The sequence below is a fragment of the Vulpes vulpes genome, chromosome 13 (assembly GCF_048418805.1).
Source record: "Vulpes vulpes isolate BD-2025 chromosome 13, VulVul3, whole genome shotgun sequence".
Lineage (NCBI taxonomy): Eukaryota > Metazoa > Chordata > Mammalia > Carnivora > Canidae > Vulpes > Vulpes vulpes.
In genome coordinates, this window is record NC_132792.1 from 128,496,155 (window position 1) to 128,518,527 (window position 22,373).

The window sequence follows — 22,373 nt, forward strand, 5'->3', positions numbered from 1 at the left end:
GGAGGAAATATTTAATATCAAGGAACAAAAAATAAAAATTGCCAAAGACTTTGTGGGAGGCAGAATAATAATGGCTTTCCAAAAATGTTTATGTCTTAATCCCCAGAATCTGTGAATGTTATGTAACATGTCAAAGGGGAACTGAGGTTGCAGATGGGATTAATGTTGCTAATCAGCTGATGTTGAAATGAAAAGTCATTTTGTATTATCTAGATTGGCCCAAAGTAAACACAAAGTCCTTATAAAAGTGAAAGAAAAAGGCAAGAAAGTCAGTGTCAAAGTGATATAGCATAAGAAAAATTTTATCAGCCATTGCTGACTTTGAAGATTCAAGAAAACCCAGCGTCAAGGAATGCGGGAACCTCTAGAATCTGAAAAAGTCAAGGAAATGCATTCTGCCTTAGAGTCTCCAGAAGGAACAAAGCCCTGCTGACATCATAATTTTAGCTCAACAATATCCATTTGGATTTCTGATCTCCAGAGCTGTAAGATAATAAATCTGTGTTGTTTTAAGTGAACAAAGTTGTGGTAATTTTTAAAATAGCAACAATAGGAAACTAATACATATTTCTCATCAGAAATTACACAAACAGAACACAAGAGAAAAATATCCTGGTGTGTGATAAGAAAAAACAAAACAAAACAACAAATCTGTCAATTGACAATTCTACATCCAGTGAAAAGACCTACCAAAAATGAAGAAAAAAACAAATAGATAAAACATTGTAAGCAATCGAATGCTAAAAGGTTTGGCAATGGCAGACCTACATAAGAAATGAACTAGAAATGTTAAATATGTGGAAGTATATAAAAGACATTTTCTCATTTATACATTTCTTTAAAAGATAAGTGATTGTTAAAAGCAAAAGTACAAACAATATATTATTTTAGTTATGATTCATATGAAAGTAAAAATGTGGCAACAACACAACAGGAGGGAGAGTGGGAATATACTGTCATAAAGCTCTTAGATTATATTTGAAACTGAATAAAATTATTTGAAGGTAGACTGTGATAAATTAAAGAAGTACAATCTAAATCGTAGAAAAACCACTAAAAAGAGAAAACAAAAAGATGAAGATAATAAGCCAAGTATACAAATAAAATACTCAATTAATCCATAAGAAGGCAGGAAAAGAGATAAAAAGGAAAATAGGGATGCCTGGGTGGCTCAGGGCTTGAGCGCCTGCCTTCCACTCAGGACGTGATCCTGGAGACCCGGGATCGAGTCCCACATCGGGCTCCTTCCATGGAGCCTGCTTTTCCCTCTGCCTGTATGCCTACCTCTCTCTCCCTGTGTCTCTCATGAATAAATGAATAAAATCTTAAAAAAAAAAAAAGGAAAATAATGTGACAGACAAAAGACAAATATAAAGAGAGTGAATGAAGCAACTATATTGACTGTTATAGTAAATGTATGTGATTCAAATATTTGATTCAAAAGCAAGGATTTTCAAATTGGCTAGAAAAATTTTAACTATATACAATCTCAATGAATCCCACATAAAATATTAATATACACTTAGGTTAAAAGTAAAAAATAGATAAAGGTGCATTACACAAGCATTAATCAGAACAAAGCCAATTACTCAAGCTACTCTTTAAAATTCAAGAATCCAGGGATCCCTGGGTGGCGCAGCGGTTTGGCGCCTGCCTTTGGCCCAGGGCGCGATCCTGGAGACCCGGGATCGAATCCCACGTCGGGCTCCCGGTGCATGGAGCCTGCTTCTCCCTCTGCCTGTGTCTCTGCCTCTCTCTCTCTCTCTCTCTCTCTCTGTGACTATCATAAATAAATAAAAATTAAAAAAATTTTAAAATTCAAGAATCCAGTTAAAAACCTAAGAATTATCCTCCAAACAAGACTCCAAGAAGCCATTCATCAACTTACTAGATGTGGCACATGAGAGGATATCATTTGCCATCTGGGTCAGATGAGTTCTCTCTTAGATTAATATGCTTTATGAGTATCTCACAAAAATTTTATTCCTTTACAGTGGAGAGAGGGGTCATCATACCTGAGCACTCCTATGTGCCATGGATCTATGCCTCATAAGTGTTGCTCATCTTCAGAGTAGACACAGATAATGAGAGACATCCTATATGGACATACTTCCTTAATTCTAATGTTGCTAATAGTCCTGTTGCCCAAGTAACCTCCAAAAAAACCTGTCAAGCAGAAAACTAATAGACTGACAGATTTTTAAATATTAGTGAAAAATCTTTATAATTCGAAATGGTTAAATTTATGAGTATTTCCCTCTGCATCAACATGTTGCTATTTCCTAAGTAATTACAGAAAAGGATTCTTTGGTTTTACTACACCAGAAATGCTTTAACAAAAAATGTTTATGACTTTAAAAGTAATAGTCATCAGTTCCATTTCTAGCTGAGTTTTCTTCAAAAAATCTAGAAAGTGCCAGATCATCCGTTAAGGAATGTACTTGGGTTTCTGCTATAAGAACCTAACAATCTGGTCAGGATTCTCATAGTGGATCCTTTCCAAGCACCCAGGACCTATGGAAAGAAAGTTGAGGTTGAATTATAAAAGAATATGCAGTTAATAGTTTATTATGTAATATGGAGGGCAAATAAGGAATATCTTTTAAATATGGGTCAGATATTTGACATATTTTAAAATATATTAGATATAATTTAAATAGATCTAAATTATAATGATCATTTATATATATTAATAATCATGGTACTGAACATAATTCAATCTTTTCCAGTAGAGAATAGGTTATTACAAGGTTCATTGGCGATTGTGCTACAACAGAATGAAGATAACAAGGAAAAATGAGACCTTTTAGGAGGGGGCTAGCATTATAGAAACAAGAAATATTTTGAGCTAGGATATGGTGAATGCAATGGGGCTTGAGAGAAGCTGATATGTTTGAGAAAATATACAGGATTCAGTCATGTGCAGATAAGAGAAGCAAGTTTGGGAAGAACAACAGGAAACAGAGGCATTGGGAATAAGGCCAAAATTGCTTTTGACCTAATATTTAGGAATATCCTGTACACATATGCAATATGAGAAATGTGCATGTTGATCCTCTATAATTTTTCTCTTTTGAAATCAATGCTGTAGGAAAGAAGATTTGTAAGTAAAAAAAAAAAAAAAAAGAGGAAGTAAATGATGCATTTTTATAATGAAATACCATAAAGTCATTAAGAAGCATGTACTGATACAAAATCATCTCAAAGATATTTTAATTGAAAAAACTCCAAGATAGACCTCTATTTTCAACCATACTAAGGACCAGATATCAAAGTTTCACAACAAAGCCCACAAAGATACTGGATGAAAATAAACTTGAATGCATGAGAAAAAAAATAAAAAACAAACTTGAATGCATGGCTGAGTTGGCTGGAAAATAAGGAAAATTCTCTGAGGCCATAAAAACAAATAGAAGCAAGTCTCCAAAGGGGTGTAAAAGGGCACTGACTTAGGGACATCACTAAATCCAGCAACTTAGAGCTGGAGTTTGAAAGGCCATGGAGGGACACTTTGAATAGGACTAGAATTCTCAAAAGTGTCCAAAGAGACACTCCCTCCCTCAGTGAAGAGGAAACTGAAAATCATTATACCTCAGTAAAGTACACACTGAGAAAATGTGTCCATTTCCCCGTGGCTCTGTGGGAGGGGAAAACCTCCCACATGAGAAGCCATAATCCCAAATGGGCAATCACTCTGCATTGGGCCTCAATCCACAATATGTGATCCTAAAATGCAAGGGAAGAATGTATTTTAAAATAGTTCTCAGTTGGTAGTGCCCCCTGATGATTAGCCAAAACAAACATAAAGAGAAATAGAAAATATGAAAGAGCCTGAGAGAAAACTTAGATTAGAAACAAATTCACGAAAATTGGACAAAGCAGAGTTGCTAACCCAATGACGGAAGAGTCTAAGGCACCCAGACCTGAAAGGAACTATTTTCCTCCAAGAATTTTATAATTAGCAGACCTATCTCTCAAAAATAACGTGATGTATATTTCAAGACAGACAAAAAAAGGAGTCTACAATCCAGAATCTCAAACCAAACTAACTTTTAAAGAATGTACTTCAAAGAGAAGAAAAATCATCTTAGAAGGAAGGCACAGTATGAGGGTAAGGTGAGCAAAAAAAGACAGTATTGTGAAGGAAGGCATAGTATGAGGGTATGGTGAGCAAAAAAGTATTATTTATACAAAACAGAAGATGATACTGAAACATTGGAAAAGAATGGCATATAAGATAAATGGATGAGGTTATAGTTGAAGCATTCTAGGGACTTTTAATATTTTAAACCTTAGATTTTGTTAAAGAATCCTATTGAAATATCAAAGGTATGCATTAAAAGAATAAAGGTACAGAATATAATCTGCAGCATAGCAGAGGAGAAATGTTGAGTGAGAAGAAAACCATCAATCAGTGGTAATGTATTTATAAAGTTCCATTCCTCTAACCATACCTCTTTGCAATAGGACATTTCCATGCTTCCTGTCCATATTATACTGAAGGTACCAGCCAGTACAACACAGCCAGAAAAAAGAAACTAAGAAATAAAATGGACAATATTTATAGTGATCTCTATGAGAAAACTTTTTAAAGTTCACAAATTACTATATTAATAACGGAGTTCACCAAGTTTCTAGGATGTCACAGCTTTATACAATAGTTATTTGAATTTTAAATATCTTCAGAGACTAATAGGAAATGCAATTCACAAAATGTATTATAGTAAAAAATAAGATCTTTAGGAATATACTATAAAAAAAAGTGATGTAAAGGCCTTTAAGGAAAATTGTACAACTTTTTATACCAACTTCAAAGGAGGCATAAATGGATGCTAGTCTTCCTCATATTCATAGTTTCAATTCATAAGATGTCAGTTCTCTCCAAGCTGATGTATAGCCTATTGGTTTCAAAATCCTAACAGAATTTTATTTTTGGTGGAACTTGACAACTTGATTCTAAAATTATATGGAATAAGTTAACAATAAGAGGCATAACGCTCCTAAAGAAAATGGAAATCTAATCTAATTTCAAGTATTCTTAGAAGGCTACAGAAAATAAGATAGTAATAGGTTACATTATGTAGATCAATACTGGAAATAGGCCAATGCAATCATACAGAGAAAACCCAGAAAAACAACATATACATATACAGAAAATTTGTACATGACACAATAGCACTGCATTTTAGAAGAGAAGGAATGGCTTATTCATTACATGGTACTCAATGACTAAAACATTATCTATGTAAAATAAATCAGTTTGACTTTTATAGACCATACATAAAAATCAATTATACACATACATAAAAATCTGATAAGGATTAAATTTGAAAGTAAAACTATGATATTTTTACAGGATAATATAGGACAATATCTTTATGACCCTGTAACATGGAAAGATTTCTTAAATAAGATAAAAATTGTATCTCATCAAGAGGGAGATTGATAAATATCACTATACAGAAATAAAGAACTTCTGTTCATCAATTGTCAGCACAAGAAAAGTGGAAAGGGAATCTCCAAAGTGGGAGATATGCATGCTTGCAACATTTTAATATCCTAAATACATAAAGAGTTCCTAATAATTCAATAAGAAAAAGACAGAGAAATAATTTACAGAAAAACAGTCAAAAGACTCAAAAGTAGTTCATAGAAGACGAAGCAACTATAAAGACATGAAAATATACTAACCTCTCATAAAAAAATCAAATGCAAATTAAAACCTCTGTTGAATATCATTTTAAATAATAGACTTGTTGTATCTAAGGCCCACATGCTGACAAGTATTTGATACAACTAGAACTCAGCTGATACAAGTGTAGATCGGAACTAATCACTTTTTAAAACATTTTAAAACATTTAAAACTTTTTTTAAGCTTTGTCTAGGAGCCCGATGATTCAAATACCCTAATGTCTTTTTCTTTTCTTTTTTTTTTAAATTTATTTTTTATTGGTGTTCAATTTGCCAACATATAGAATAACACCCAGTGCTCATCCCATCAAGTGCCCCTCTCAGTGCCAATCACCCAGTTACCACCACCCCCCCGCCCCCGTCCACCTCCCTTTCTAACCACCTCTAGTTTGTGGGAAATATCAGAAAGGGAGACAGAACATGAGAGACTCCTAACTGGGAAACAAACTAATGTCTTTTTCTTAGTCCATATTGTGACTTTTCTTGCATTTTTGGTGTCTTTTTTCTTTTTTCTTTTTTTTTTTTTTTTGGTAATTTATCTTTTCAAAATGGCCATCAATACAGTGCTATAGTGCTGTCTAGTGCTCACTCCTAAGCACACAAAAGTCTGTGACGTGTCTTACAGAGAAAGTACATGTGTTAGATACGCTTGGTTCCGGTACAATTTATGATGCTGCTGGTTGTTGGCAAGGTACTATGAATCAACAATGTATATTAAACGAGGTGTCTTCAAACATAAGCACACATAAACTTGAGAAAAATAAACCCTATTTAATAAAAAAACATGAACACACATAAAAAACAATATTGTATGTTGACTGATTGATGAAAATGAGACCAATGTAACCAGATCCTGGAAGAAACTGAACCTTGTATTTGCTCCTATGAGTAATGGTTCAGTGTTAATTAATTCAGTATTGTGGCAACTTTATAAAACATACTTAATAGCAAATAATGAATAATAAGATATAGTTTTGTGTTATATAAAAAATGAACATAAAACATACAAAATTATAACTTGCATGCATCCATGTATATTTATGCTATGTCTATTATATATAAATATAAAATACACATAAAGATAAAATATTTTGTAATAAAAATGAAAAACCAAGGGACAAAAACAACAAGTAGGATTTAACCACTGGTAAAATATATATAAATACAAATGTATATGTATATGTATATGCACAAATTACCTCTGGAAGGATAGAACTGAAACACAACATTGTCCAAATAGAGGAAAGTAATAGTAAGATGATTTACATTTCATTATATACCTGAATTTTATAATAAACTCATGCATTATTAAAAATTATTTCTTGTAATCATCCACTAAAAATGGACAATGAGGCCAACGTCCCTGTTATGGACAACCAGATGGGGGTTCTATCACAACAACAAGGAATACAGGAAGGGCAGAGGACCTGAGGGGCTTGACTGAATTGATAAAGTCATCCCTTCATTCATTTATCTATGAAATAAATATTTATTTGGAATCTGTTATGTACTGAGTTCAGAGGATACAGCATGGAACATATTATGGAGATGTTTAGTATGAGGCATCAGTGGGAGCATCTAAGTAGAAATATGCAGGAGGTAGTTGTTAGCAAATCGCATATGGAATCAATTCCCACCACTCCTCAGAGGCTCTTTGATCATTTCTCATCCACGACACAGAATGAATGACTGCGGCTGGTGGAAATCTAACCCTCAGAGAGAAGTAGTAATATAGACTACTCTTCTTTTCAGAAGAATCACTTCAAATTTATGCTTCTTCTGTGTTAAGAGTGACAAGAGCAGTACAATGGAATCATCATTTATCAATATACCAGGGGAGAGAGCTTTGTCTATCTGGTACAAAGTGTCAGCATGCATATTGCATGAATATAGAAGTGTCTGCACTTTCTGATTATGACTTATGGGTTTAATTAATTTATTAATTACATGTGATTTTTTTCTGCATTATGGTTTCTACCACCTGATATTACACAACTGACTTATCCACTACCTCCTGGAGTCCTGAATGATAGTGTTTAAATTAAAATAAAATATAGCTAAAGCTTCTTATGGAAAGTCTCAGTTCTAACATGACTTTGCCATCTCTTTTCGTGATTTTAGTCAAGTATCGAGCCCTCTGAGCATTCATTTTCTTATTGGAAAATGAGGATAACAGTGGCTACTTAAGACTGTTCTGAAGAATTATGAAATTAAAATCATGTGGAATACAAAACGACTTCAGTTAATTCTTTACTACAACAAATTGGTATTAATGCTTAATATTACTGTTGTTATATGAATAATAAGTTAAAAAGTTGAGTGCTTAAATGACAATTATTTCTTTTTTTATTTTAAATGGTCAATGAAAGACTTTCAAAAATTAGATACACCTTTTTTGTCATCACTAAAATGTGTTCTCATTATATTTTCAGAAAAAGAAATTAAAACATGACCAAACATGCTCATGCTGAATATGGAGTACTGCTTTTTGGATGCCATGGGCACTGTTTCCAGTTGAAGATACTTCTGTCAGACTTCTCATCTAAGTCTTTGGCATGATTAGTGCTACTGCCTTCCCAATCCCTTCATTCTCAATCATAGAATTGCCAATACTAAAGATTGTATATTGAAAGTTGAGGTTTCAATACCCTTGTAATGATAAGCATGTGATTACAGATTTATGCATCTTCACTTTGGTTCTATTCCTCTAGTTCAGCTATAATTTACTATGCTTCATTTAAGGAAAAAAATGTTTGGGAAGGGAGGGGGTGGGGATATAGAGAGCTAGGCTAATAAAAATATCATTAGCCATTTCTGATTTATAAAATCACAATAAGGACTTGACTTCATTTAATAGCGTGAGACTACCTTTTTACAAAATTTGCCATTCACTTAAAAACACAGTTGAGCTGAGTTTTAAAATATACACTTATCAAAATATATGAGTAAAAAGGCTGTGGAGGCCAACAGCATAGAACTAGGATGGTATTTCTTTCCTGGCAATCTTACCATACTCAGACACCTATAAAGACAATCCACTAGATCTAAGTTACTTTTAGCTCCGAAGTATGGTTTTCATGTGCATACTTTGTCTACAATACAACTTGGATTCAAATAGAAAGAGGAAAAATTAAAAGGAAGGAGAGTGCTGAGTTCTGAAAGAAATATTAGCTTAGCATGAGATTCCCTAGTTGTCTCATTTACTTCTTCTCTCATTTTCTATTTAAAAAAGAAGCACAAAAGAAAATTTAACAAAAATGGTAGATAAAGGCTCAATAAGAGTCAGGTCATTACTAATTCATTTTCATCATAATACATCCAAAAAAATAAAATCATCACATATGTTGGCATAAATCAGAAATAAGCTAAATTATAGTAACTTTGATTAAACAGTTGTCTAACAGTTATGCACATTACAATATCCTACAGTAACTTTTAAAATTGTTGCAGAATTGTGCCCTTCTATATCCTCACTTCTCTTAAACGTTAAATGCTCAGAAAACTGGTTTCTGTCTCTATCGATCCAAGAAAAATGTTCCATCCAGTAACTACTATTATCACTCCCTCCTTTCTGAAACTCTTCCTAATTCTGGCTTCCATCACAACAGCCTCTTATTTTTCTTTCTACTTAAACTCACCACTAACACCTGTCATGGCTTCCTCTGTTCATCCTATAAATGTAACCTCCTTAAGAATTCTATCCCTGAGTCTGTTTTTCTTTTCTCAACAATCACCTGGCTTACAATGCCCAGTCCTCCATTTGTACTCTTTGCCATGTCTAAGGCATATATCCACCTGCTCTATGGTCATGTTATCCACTTATGGTCATGCTATCTATTCAGAGCTTTTCCTATATTTACATTCTCTATCCTAGTGATTAACACCACCAATCCCCAGCCACAGAAACCTGAAATCTAGACACCTATGCATCACCTCTAAGTTTCTTCGGTCACCAAGTACTTTTTCTTCTATGTTATTATTACTCCTTAAATATGTCCTCTCCTCAGTACTAACACTATGTCCTTAGAACAAGGCCACCTCATTTCTCTAACAATGTTTCATACCAATTTTACAACTCCTGCCTCCAAGTCTGATCTATCTCCATTGAGTCTATCCTACTTGCTGCCAGTGTAAACTTTCTAAGTCTTTAAACGTCTGGTCCCCAAGGATTCAGGATGAAGCCCAAATCCCTCAGCCAGATTTGTAAACGTGTGGTGGGGAGGTGTGGGAGCTTCTGTATAACAGCATCTGTTTTCTCATCCCAGGATAAAATGAGGTTATCATTAGAGTCATGAGGAAGCAGAAGAGAAAGCCTTGGAGGTTTGAGAGGAAAATAGAAGAACAAATCTCAGAAATTGAGAAAATCAAATTTGCAAGGACAATCTTATAGAAGTGCTGAATAGAAATGAGTTCTAACAGTAGGTCTGTGGTCATGACTTCTACATGATACCAGTTGGTGTTCAGACCACTCCCACATTAAACAAAAACAAAAACAAAAACAAAAACAAAAAAACGTTGAGCTACCCTGGTGCAAAGAGATGGGTTTAATGAGGGCTGTTGGGTTTTGTAAGGTGAGCAAGACAGTGTGTACAACATGCTAGGCACTGTTCTAGGTATAAGGATAACTGGGAACAAAACAAGGATGCTTTCTTAATGGAGCTTACATTGTTGAGAGGCAAATAAATAATACAACGGTAGAAAACATTAAGTGTTATGAAGAAATGATGCTGGGTGGAGTTCAGGACATAATTCAATAAATAATTCAAACACTTATTTATTAGTGTTAATATCATTAATTGAGCACTTCAATTCTCCCAAAGATCATACATAGCTGGCACCATTACAAACAATACATGCCTTGTAGAGGCAGGACTCAATTCTCTAAATCTGCCTCTTTTAGAACAGGGGTGAGGACATTCCCAAGGAAGAAATATTTAAGCAGAGACCATAAAAATCTTGGCTTGAGGAAAACTGGGAAGGCAGGGAGTAAAAAAGTGGATGAATCACTAGATCATAGGGCTAGATGAAATCCAAAGACTGTTACTCTGTGTCCATAGGTCACACAATAACTGAATTATGAGGATAAGAGATGTTTCTATAATGTTGTGGCAGCTAATGCAATAAAAATGTTTGGCCAGTATTGGGCATAGTCTCCTAATTGTTGAAGAGAGATTTTAGATTTTGAAATGTGGCACATTTAAAAAGACTTTGATGGGATATATAAAACATTAATATTACCTATGTAAGGTAATCTGAACACAGAGGTTAATGTAAGAATACTATTTATTATTGAGGAAAGTCTAATTATAAGCAAAGATTTGGCATATATTATTTGTACTAAGGTGGAATTCATTTTTAAAAATATAAACCTAATTGCAGAATATGTACTGATAACTAGAGGGCACATGGGACCAAAAAATAAATTAGCTATATTCTAAAATCTTTATCTTAAGAGAAACATTTTGAAATCTATTGTTTATAGATTGAAATAATTGAATATAGGCTCGTAAGTACTTATGTTTAAAGCTGGACTCTTTTCTTCTACATTTTGACATATTTGATCTACATAAAATGTTCCAAAGAATGTGCTATTGTCATTGTCTGTCTTCTGGATAATGTATATTTTCTTATTCATTGCTATAACTCAGGAGCCAAAAGAATGGCTAAGCACATAGGAGGTATTCAAATTTTTCTTCAATGAACATGTAATCATAGAACACTTGAATCAGACAAACATAAAATAAAAAGATCACTGAAAGTACTGGAAGAAGAACTATGAAGAAAGATTCATTCTTTCTTTACTGAGTTAATGAATTAAGGACTCCTTTATCCCATAAGCAAAAAGATTATCTCTTCCTTTACCTATATAGTCCTCTAAAACTGCATGTTCTTGATCCTAAAACCTCACTGAATGAAGAGAGCAAAACTCATTTTTATTCATCATTAAGACTGTAGTGAGCTTATAGTGTCCTCTAATATATAACCAACTACAGGACTCTGATTTTATCCCAAGGACTATTTAGGAATTACTAAGTAGATATTCCACTCTAAGTCATGAGGACCTGAGAATTTAGAAATAACAATTCCTTTGATTTATGAATCTGACCAAAGTTTTGTTTCAATCTTCATGATTGTCTTGTGATTAAATAGTATTTTCCCATCTTTAAAATAAGCTGTGTTTAATGGTTTTTTGTGTGTTTAATGTTTAATCAAATTCCAATACGACTCATTCATTGTAAATTATCATTAATGACACTTGAACAACCTATAAAAACCATAACCTAATAAACACAGGATGGAGCCAATCTTGAGAGTATTACTTGGCCTCAGTCTGAAGCCATGTCTGCCTCTAGGAAAATTCCTGACAACAAGAACTTTCGAGAGCATGGCATGACACAAATCTGATCTTCAGAGGAGATATAACATTCCAAAGCAGAAATGTTTTGAGTAATAAATGCTTTGATATAATTGTATGTTTAAAATGGCAAGATGTTTTTATTTTTATTTTTTTGAAGATTTTATTTATTCATGAGAGACACACACAGAGAGAGGCAGAGACATAGGCATAGGGAGAAGCAGGCTCCCTGTGGGAGCCTGATGTGGGACTTGATCCCAGGACTCCAGGATCAGGAACTGAGCTGAAGGCAGATGCTCAACCACTGAGCCACCCAGGCATCCCAAGCAAGACTTTTTTAATAGATATTCTGTCCTACAATTTTTAAATATATTTTCTGAAATTCTTCATCCTTGCTTATGTAACAGGAAGAGTCAATAAGATATTTATTAAGTATTTAAGTTTTCTAGAGAAAAGGTGTTAAATATCTAGAGGTATTTATACATCCTACAAAAAATAGACTGTAATGTTTTAAGATCTGGAAAACATAAATATACTTTGTTTTTTGGCTCAGTGTTTGGACAAATTAAATAAATACAAAGTTGAACTGAAGTCATAAACATAGTTAAAATTCAGAAGAATGTCTAATTCTCTATCACAAAAAGCATAAAATTTTAATATCTTTATAAACAGGTGCTATTTTAACCTAGTACATTTACTGTCATTAAAAAACAATAATGATAATTATCCATAGTAGAATGTTTACCAAATTGCTACTCACACCTGTATGACTCTTGATTAAACATAATTTGTTTTTCTGTGATGTCAAAATAATCTGCTTTAAACCAATGCATATTTTTAAAAATGCTTTCTACCTACCATTCTGCGGGAAAAAAAAAAGGGAAATGCAACATGTCTCTTTAGAATTTACCTTGAATAATAAACTGTTCCATGTTTTCTTTGAAAGGCTGGATGTGCTCTTTTGAGGATACCTGGTATACTTTCCCCGCCTCAACTTCACAGGCTGAAATCAGAGAAAGACATTGTTTAAAATGTCACAGTATTAATGGAGTATTAAAACAATTTTTAAAACATATTAGCTACTGTTAAAAGTCCCTGTTAACCACATTAATTGATATATGTTCTACATATTTTGGAAACATCCAAATACTGACATAAGAAGTCTATGATCAAGGCTTCATTTTGGGGGACTATAGAAAGTTCTTAAGAATCTATAATCCAAGTTTGGTCACTACCAAACTGTGCAAATTTAGCAAGTCCCTTAAGTTCTAAGCTTCAGTCTCATCTGTAGAATGAGTACATCACTAATGTTTACCTCAGGACTGTCACGAGGATCATATCAGTTAATAGATACAAAGTGTTCAAGTAGTACTTGGCAGACAGTAAAGCAATATGTCAGTATTTCCTACAAATAACAACAAATGATAACTGCTAATGTTAGTATAGAAATCAATAATTACAGAACATCTATTAGATGGCAGATACTTTTAACCTATTAGTTAACCTAATCTTAAGAAGAAATTAGTAAGAGTGGACATTATTCCATTTTACTGGTGAGGAAATAATGGCTCAGAGGGTACTTATTTGCTGATGCATCCACAGATAATAAGTACCAGACCCATAAATGAAATCCTGGCCTGACTTGAGAGCTTATTTTCTATGTCCATGCCATCGTAAATGCCTTAGTGGGCTGCAGATCCCATAAGGGTTAATTAGGAAGTACTTCTAAGAAAATTTCTGAGGAAACTCCTGCCATTATGGTGATACTGGCAAAAAGAAATCAAAATTTAAAAAGCATATATGTGAAAGACAAAACTTAGGGCAGATAAATGTCTGAATCAGGAAAACATACTTCTCACTACAATTCTCAAGGTGGGGTTGTCAATTAATTCCTCAAGGCAACTTTGAAATTCCACTCTTTAAAATATGTTTTTCTCTTATTAAATATAGTTTTCTTTTCCTTCCAGGTTATTAGCTTGTCTAAGCAGGAGAATATAGGGGAGCTGTATTGTTAGCACCTATTATTCCCATCAAATGTGAAGAACAAGTAGGCCTAGTAAGACTTAAGACCAGTTAGATAGATGCAGTGTTCTCTCTGCCCACATTCCCCAGCACTCCTCACTCTGCCAGAACAGGCTCTCACAAGTTGTGACTAGCCAATCCACATTCAGTCCAATACCTTGTATCTTCAGATTCATACATTAAACTTTCTCACATATCAATATTTTCATTTAGAATTCATCACAGCCTTCTCTAGACTTGCTACTTCCTTATTTATTCTTCTATTGGTGGTACCATAATCTGACCTAAGTAACTCATACCAAAGCAGGAGAGTTACCCTGGACTTCCTCTCCTTATCCTAATATCCTGTTTGTTTACCTCCTAAATGCTTCTGAAATCTACCTATTCTCTCCATTACTGCCTTATGCTGGTTCAAATGCTTTCATCATTCTTCACTGGGCTATTAGGAAAGCCTCATAACTTAATTCCACCACCAGTCCTACATAGATCAACTCTCCTCATAGCAGAAGAAGAATGCATAAAGAAGATGTGGTGTGTGTGGAATATTGGAATATTACTCAGCCATACAAAGAATGAAATCTTGCCATTTGTGACAACATGGATGGGTCTAGATGGTATTACGTTAAGTGAAATAATATAGAGAAAGATAAATGCCATACGATTTTACTTATACATGGAATTAAAAAAAACAAATGAACAAATGAACAAAAACAGACTCTTAAATACAAAGTGATGGTTGCCAGAGGAGAGGTGGGTGGGGTGATAGGTGAAATAGGTGAAGGGGATTAAGAGATATAATCTTCCAGTTATAAAATAAATAAGACACGGGGATATAGCATACAGCATAGGGAATATAGTCAATAATATTGTAATAACTTTGTGTGGTGACAGACGGTAATTATACATATAATAATGAACACTGAGTAATGTATAGAATTGTTGAACCATTATATTGTATACCTGAATCTAATGTAACACTTACTGTATGTCAATTATACTTCAGCAATAAACAAAAATTAAATTAAATTAAATTAAAGTCATCCATAAGAAACCTGACCAATTCCCTAAAACTGTTCAATGACCTCATCTTCACAACCATACCCAGAGTAAAGGGATGACTTAAAACCCTATAGTATATGGGGCACCTGGGTGGCTCAGTTGGTTAAACATCTACCTTCGGCTCAGGTCATGATCCTTAGTTCCTCGGATGGAGCACCCATATAATGCTCCCTGCTCATCAGGGAGTCAGCTTCTCCCTCTCCTGCTTACCCCTACTCATGCGCACACGCAGGCGCATGCTCTCTCTCAAATACATAAAATCTTTTAAAAAAATAAAATGCTATAATACGAAGTAGAGAACTTTTCAAAGTCTAGGCCTTGCCCAACTTTCTACTTATCCACCTCTACTCCTGATGTTTTTTGCAGACTCAATGCATATTGAGTCTCCATAACCTTGGTTCCTCTACTTGGAATGCTTCACTACTTTACCTCCTTTATCTTATCTCCTTCATCTCACCCATTCTCAATATTACTTCATGACTTACCCTCAATGTAGTTGCCCCTAAAACGTATTTCCTCTCAGTTTCCTACAACCCCTGCTTTCCTCCATTTCTTATCTCCTGTCTTCAGCTAGGACTGGGTCTTTCCTCTGTGACCCCACAGCATCTTGTGCATACAGAATTAAAGTAATGTTGGGTACTTTCTATATGTCAAGGACTGCTACACACTTTGCATATGTTCTCCATTATCAAAAAAAACCCTTGAAATAGATTAGTAATATGCTTGCTTTATGTCAGAGAAAAATAAAATACAGAGACTATCCAAGTTTACACAGTTCATAAGTTGAGAAGGTGGAACTCTGTATCAGCTACCACACTTTAAAAAAATTTTTTTTAATTTAAATTCAATTTGCCAACATATAGTATAACACCCAGTACTCATCCCATCAAGCACCTTCCTTAGTGCCCATCACCCACCCAGTAACCCCATCTCCCCACCCACCTCCCTTTCCACAACCCTGTGTTTGTTTTCCAGAGTTAGGAGTCTTTCAAGGTTTGTCTTCCTCTCTAATTTTTCCCCACTCAATTTCACTCCTTTCCCTTATAATCCCTTTCACTATTTCTTATATTCAACAGATGAGTGAAACCATCTGATGATTGTCCTTCTCTGATTGACTTATTTCATTCAGCATAACACTCTCCAGTTCCATCCATGTCAAAGCAAATGGTAGGTATTTGTCCTTTCTGCTAGCTAATTTTCCATTGTGTGTGTGTGTGTGTGTGTGTGTGTGTGTGTGTGTGTATCAGATCTTTATCCATTCATCTGTCGAAGGACATCAGCTACCACACTGTTTTAATCTTATTTGTGATTGTATCTATTCTATTCCACAAGACAGAGCTACATAGAGGAAATCTAATTCTCATCTGTATTCCTAGTACCTGATACAAGCAACAAATTGTTGTTGGATGGGTTAATGGCTGTATAAATAGCTCCTGCTGAAGAAAGAACATACTAGATGTTGGAAACTAGTAGATGGAGATAGAGGGTTTATATTCTAGTTCAGCATGCACTGAATGAGCTGTAGCTTGGAGAAGTCTGAGAAGAAATATCATAGCTGCTCTTAAAATGTGGTCTCAGGGACAAAAGTGTGTAAATTTTCATGTTGATGCCAAGGAAGGAAGGAGTTAAACAAGCAAAAATTAGAGAACAGAAAGATTTTGGTTCTAAGTAAAAAAGATGGCTAATGTTTAGGACAATCCCACAGTGAAGTAACCAGTCATATGAGGAGATGAGCATTTCATCACTGGTACTCTTCAGAAAATAGTGGGCTACTTGTCAGAAATGTGGTAAAGAGGATGAGTCTGAGGAGAAAACATGCATTCAGCTTCCTCTGTAATGTTCACTTATGACAGCCCCATGTAACAGAAATTCCATGTTCTGTAATATCTCTACATGGATACCAAAGACATATTTAGTGTCATACTTTAGGTATCTTCTAAAAGTAACAGTTTGCATTATTTAAAAGGAATGAGGTAGAAATTTATCAGCCCTTCCCATCATGCAATGAATCATTTTTGGCAAAATCACATGAAGAGCTGTTCTGAATGGTCTTCAGTAGCTTGTAATTGCTAACCAGCCTACTCCCGCATGATGCAACCTATGGGACAAAGCTGCCATGACAAAAATCCCTGTCCTCAGAGGGCTTGCCTTTTTTGAAAATACACAGTCTTTAATTAACTATTTTCCAATTCCAACAAGAAAAGTAAAAACTAATAGCCTAGTATCTAATAAATTAGGCCAACATAAAAAATAAAAGCAAAAAAGGATCTAGTTTTCCACTTGGTCTAAGTTTCAAAACTTAAAAGCTTGAGGCAAGAAAGATTAATGTTTTGACAATTAGTTGCAATTGCTTCATCTGCTACTTTTTACTAGAGAATGAAAGTAGTAACTGTCTTTGTTTTCATGATACTACACTATGTCTAGAAGCGTAGTGAGCTGTAAGAAGACCCTAACACTAGGAACTTGCAGAAGTTCATCTGATGGATCAGGTGACTTAAGAAGGATTTCACTACTTAGGAAAGCAGAGTTAGATCAAAGACAGTCCATAGGAAAGTCTTCTAAAATGTGCCAAAATTTCTCTAAGTATTCATTTGTACTCAGTAACTTTGAAACAACAGAATTTATAATAAATACTTAAAATGTAAAAAAACTGAGGGAAAGTTCTATTTTAATTTTCTCTTATTTTCACAACTGTCCTTGGCCCATTCATACGAACTTAATATTTTTAACATAAATGTAAACAAAAACTATTTTTTCTATTTCTTCTTTTTACCTCACTTATAGATTTTCATGTACACAGTAAGAACAAGGTAGAATTTTAGTTTTAGAAGTTCTTTTGGGTCATTTACTAACAACCTCATCTCATTTTCAGTCTTCTTTCTAGAAGGCGACAAAAAATGCTTGTAATATATCTCAGTGATGTCCATTCATTTCCCTACCAGGCAGCTTCTTCCTTACTGAGTTGTTTTAATTACTGGAATTTTCAACTACATATTAAGCAGAAATCTCTCTCTATGATATATTCTCCTATGGAATGATATATCTGGAGTTTGCTTTGAAATACTACAGAAAAATAAATAAATAAATAAATAAATAAATACTCCAGAAAGAGCGCCTCAGTGGCTCAGTGGTTGAACATCTGCTTTTGGCTTAGGTCAGGATCAGGCGGTGCTGGAATCAAGTCCCCCATCAGCTACCCTCAGGAAGTCTGCTTCTCCTTCTGCCTAAGTCTCTGCCTTTCTCTTTGTATCTCTCATGAATGAATAAATAAAGTCTTTTATAAATAAATAAATACATACATACATAGATACATACATACAATACATACATACAATACTCTGGATATGGGGCACCTGAGTGGCTCTGACAGTTAAGTATCTGACTCTTGATTTAGGTTCGGGTCATGACCTCAGGGTCGTGAGACTGAGCCCCATGTGGGGCTCTGTGCTGGACGTGGAGTCAGCTTGAGAGTCCCTCTCTCCCTTATCCCGCTACACCCTCTCGAAAAAATAATAGTAATAAAATGCTCCAGATATAGTCATATAATTATTTATGTAATTTAAAAAATCGGTAAAAAAAAATAAAGTCCACCATAGATAGTTTGGGTCTTTAGTGAGTTACAGAGAAATTCTACCCTCTTTGAAGACAGATGAAGACCTTGATCTCCTACCATTCTTCATTTACTGATTAACATTCCTTGGTAGGCAATAGGCATCCAACAATTATCTGTGGAATGAATGGATAAATGAACTAGACCCTCCTGGCACAATGAACTTTTTCTTAATTTTCAAAATGTCATACCTATTCAAATTTCTTCACACCTTATGTATACTATTCACTCATCTGATATACTCTTACCCCTCAGAACCAATGTACTTCTACTTATGCATCCCATGTTTCAATTTTCACCCCAAGCCAAGAGAGTCAATTTCCCCCTGAACGTTCTATCTCTCTGCTCTGTACAACATGTGTAAATGATATAAGATAAAAGCAAATCTTAGGATAAGAGATGTGGACCCAAGCCTAGTTCTACTAGTAGCTATGTGATCTTGAAGTGGTTCCTTAAGTTATCTGAGCCTAACTAGAAATTGGAATGATGAAGATGTGGCACTTGAGTGCTAAAGCATTAAGCCATTGAAAACTCCCCAAAAACCATATTGTTGTTAATGATATTATCTCATTGCATTTATTTGTTTATGCATATTTGTCCTTGACTTACTTTTATTTTTCATTCCTGAAGTCAAGGATTGTCTATTTACTTCTCTGTGCCTAGTGTCTGCAATATAAGGAAAAGCTAAAGGAAAAAGCACATTGTGCTTTTCTCACATTCAACTATGTCAATAATTATGACTTTCCTTAATCTGGATATTAAGCCTTCAGTTGTGAATCATTTGTAACTTCACATAAGTCTTATGCAAAATGTACAAAAACCCAATCCAAATTTCCAAAGTTCTTCAATGTGATACACAACCTATACAATTATTTGTACATGGTTGTTGTTTTACTTATTCACTGTATTAAGAAGGAAGAGGCTGTTGGAGAATTATAAAAATAAAATATCAAGCTGTAGAGTTTATATATACTCCTATATAGACATAATTATTTTATACATCTAATATATTCCATAATACATATGAATATATTCAATATGCTATGGGGTAAGGAAATTTCTTCTTTTAAGATTTATATATTTATTTGAGAGAGAGAGAGAAAGAGATGGAGTGGGGGAGAGAGACAGAGGGAGAGGGAGACAATCTCAAGCTCTCTACATTGAGAATAGAGCTCAACACAGGGCTCAGTTCCATGACCCTGAAATCATGACCTGAGCCAAAATCAAGAGTTGGTCACTTAACCAACTGAGCCACCCAGGGGTCCCAGGAATAAGGAAATTTGTTTGTAAGACTCAACCCCATTCCTCTCTTAACTGTAGTGCATCAAGGTACATAATGTATCATCCTAGCTATCACTTATCATCTTCAAAATTGGTAGGTGACTATGTAAACTTAAAAAAAAATGCCAACTGCTATAATCTTATAAACTTGGTCATTTAGAAACATTACTAAAAACATAACAATGACAGTGTTCCTGGAAAATCTGTATTATACTCAAATCTAAATTTTAAAAAAATTGTTAAGGGATGTTGGTATAACTCAATAATTCCAATCAGCTGGCTTTTTGTTTGATTTAAAGAAGTTCCTAATCCCAAATGATTTTGTATTGGGTTAAAGAGCTAATACTGGAAAGCATAAATTTCCAAATACAAAGAAAAAATCTAGCTAGGGGACTGGAAGAACAAAAATGTCTTAGACATTTTCACTGAAATATGGGTTCTAAAACATCAATGCCATCCACAGACTGGCATGTTTGGGGGCTCGGCAAACACCATCTTATCACTTTCATTTTAAAACAAGAACATTACATATCACTCTCTAAAATGAATCATGTTCATGAGCAGTTTAGTTACTTTTTTAGGGAAGTGAAATATTCCAGCTATAACTTTTACAAGTCTCCAAGTTCAATCAATGTTAATCAGTTTAGAGTCATTGCTCTTCTATGAGTTCCAGAAGGTCATTGGAATTTATAAACCTGCTTTAGCAACTTTGAATGAAGCCACATAACAGACACATAAGAAAAGAAACAAACTTGAGTAATCAGACATTTTTTCTTCTAACACCAAATTGTTTCCCATGTACACCTGGTTCAGATTATTATTTTGGATTCAATTTCTGGAAACAGAAGTCATTTTAGCTACCTAAAGCAGATCAATGCAGCCAATGATACTTATAAATATTTGCAAGAACAGAGAAATTGGCTCTGCATTTGGTCTTCAGGAACAGCTCCCAGAACAAAACTGCAGAAGTGGCCCTAGTTGAGCCACTCAGTATCTAAACTGTATAGTGGATACCACAGTCTCAGCTGTGGTTTTAGACTCAAATCTCACCTGATAAATATGCACCATCAAAAAAAAAAATGTGTCTCAACACTCAGGGAGCTGGTGACGGCGGCGGACTGTCATACTGCTTCAGTAAAATCCAACCTCTCCATGTCACTACTTGAAAGCCTGGAAACCCCCCAAAAAACCAAACATGCAAAACAAAAAGTGACAAACAAAAAATAAAACAAAATCCAAACCACAAAATTAAAATAGAAGCAGCAAAAAGACACTATCTGACTTCACTATATCTCAAGAGTATATGCAATGACAAAAGCAAAATCATATGCAGACACAGAAGAATGCACAAGCTCAAGGAATATTTAGGGGAAAACAGCAAAGCTTGGTGACTGAGTAGTTTGTACATAAGCCATCCCTTCATGAAGAGACAAACCTGAAAGTCAACTGGAGGGCCTTTTCAGAATCTGCCTGCCAATGCTCCCATCTCCTGGGAGATAAGTAATCTCCAGGATAAGGCTCAGAAAAAGTCCACACAATGATTCTAATGCACACAGAAGTGTGAAGTAAGACTGAGGGGAGGAATGAAGGATGTCATCTGGGTTTGCAGTGCAGGTGCTTTGTGGAGAGAGAATGCAAGAGGAAAAGTAGCTTGTAGAAGGAAAGAAAATGAATTCGTCTTGAACTTGCTGCATTTTAAGATGCCAGTGGAACATCCATGAGTAGTTTTCCACCAAGTGCTTGGGTGTATAACTCTGCAGATCAGAGTGACAATAGAAACACTGAATAAGATCACTTGGGAAAGGCTTCAGTGAGAAGACTGAGCCAAAGCAGCATACCTGAGGTATATCAACTTTTATGAAGAAGCAGAGAAAGAGAAGGCCCTGCAGAAAGAAGATGTAGAAGGAATTGTCAGATACCATAAGGAGAATCAACAGTAAGTACGACTAATGAAGCCAACAGGCTAGTGATAGCAAGTCAAATGCAACAGAGATAGCAAGTTGGCAAACTGTGACAACAGTTTCGGTAGTGCTAGAGAAAAAAGACACACTGTAGCAAACTGAGGAAGGAATGAGAAGTAGTGAATCAAAGAACCCAGAAATAGACCAGGAACGTTAACATCTTGGCCTATGAGCAGAAAAGTCCCAGAAAACCTGCCCAGCAGAGGTGTGCTATGGCAATGGGCAATGGGAAGAATGATGAATAAATGAATACAAATCCTTTAAAACTTCTGAATAATATTCAAAATATCCTAGTCTTGCCAACAGTGCATCCATAGATTCAGCTGTGTGTTAACTATAAAATTTGTGTATCTGTCCTAAAGATGGATTTCAGAAAAATCTGATCCCTAAGAA

The 22,373-nt window shown here is 34.7% G+C and overlaps 1 protein-coding gene across 3 annotated transcripts in view; it reads right to left on the reverse strand.

Moving 5' to 3' along the window:
* The window catches only part of FMN2 (formin 2), a 363,611-nt gene that overhangs the window by 84,578 nt on the left and 256,660 nt on the right, over nucleotides 1-22,373 (reverse strand). For all 3 annotated transcript variants that reach the window (XR_011996328.1, XM_026003374.2, XM_072732906.1), the window contains one exon: nucleotides 12,958-13,050. Coding sequence is in view for 2 of the 3 variants with exons in the window: in XM_026003374.2 (XP_025859159.2) it covers nucleotides 12,958-13,050 (93 nt within the window). In the remaining variant the exon portion in view is untranslated. The remainder of the gene's footprint in view (nucleotides 1-12,957; nucleotides 13,051-22,373) is intronic.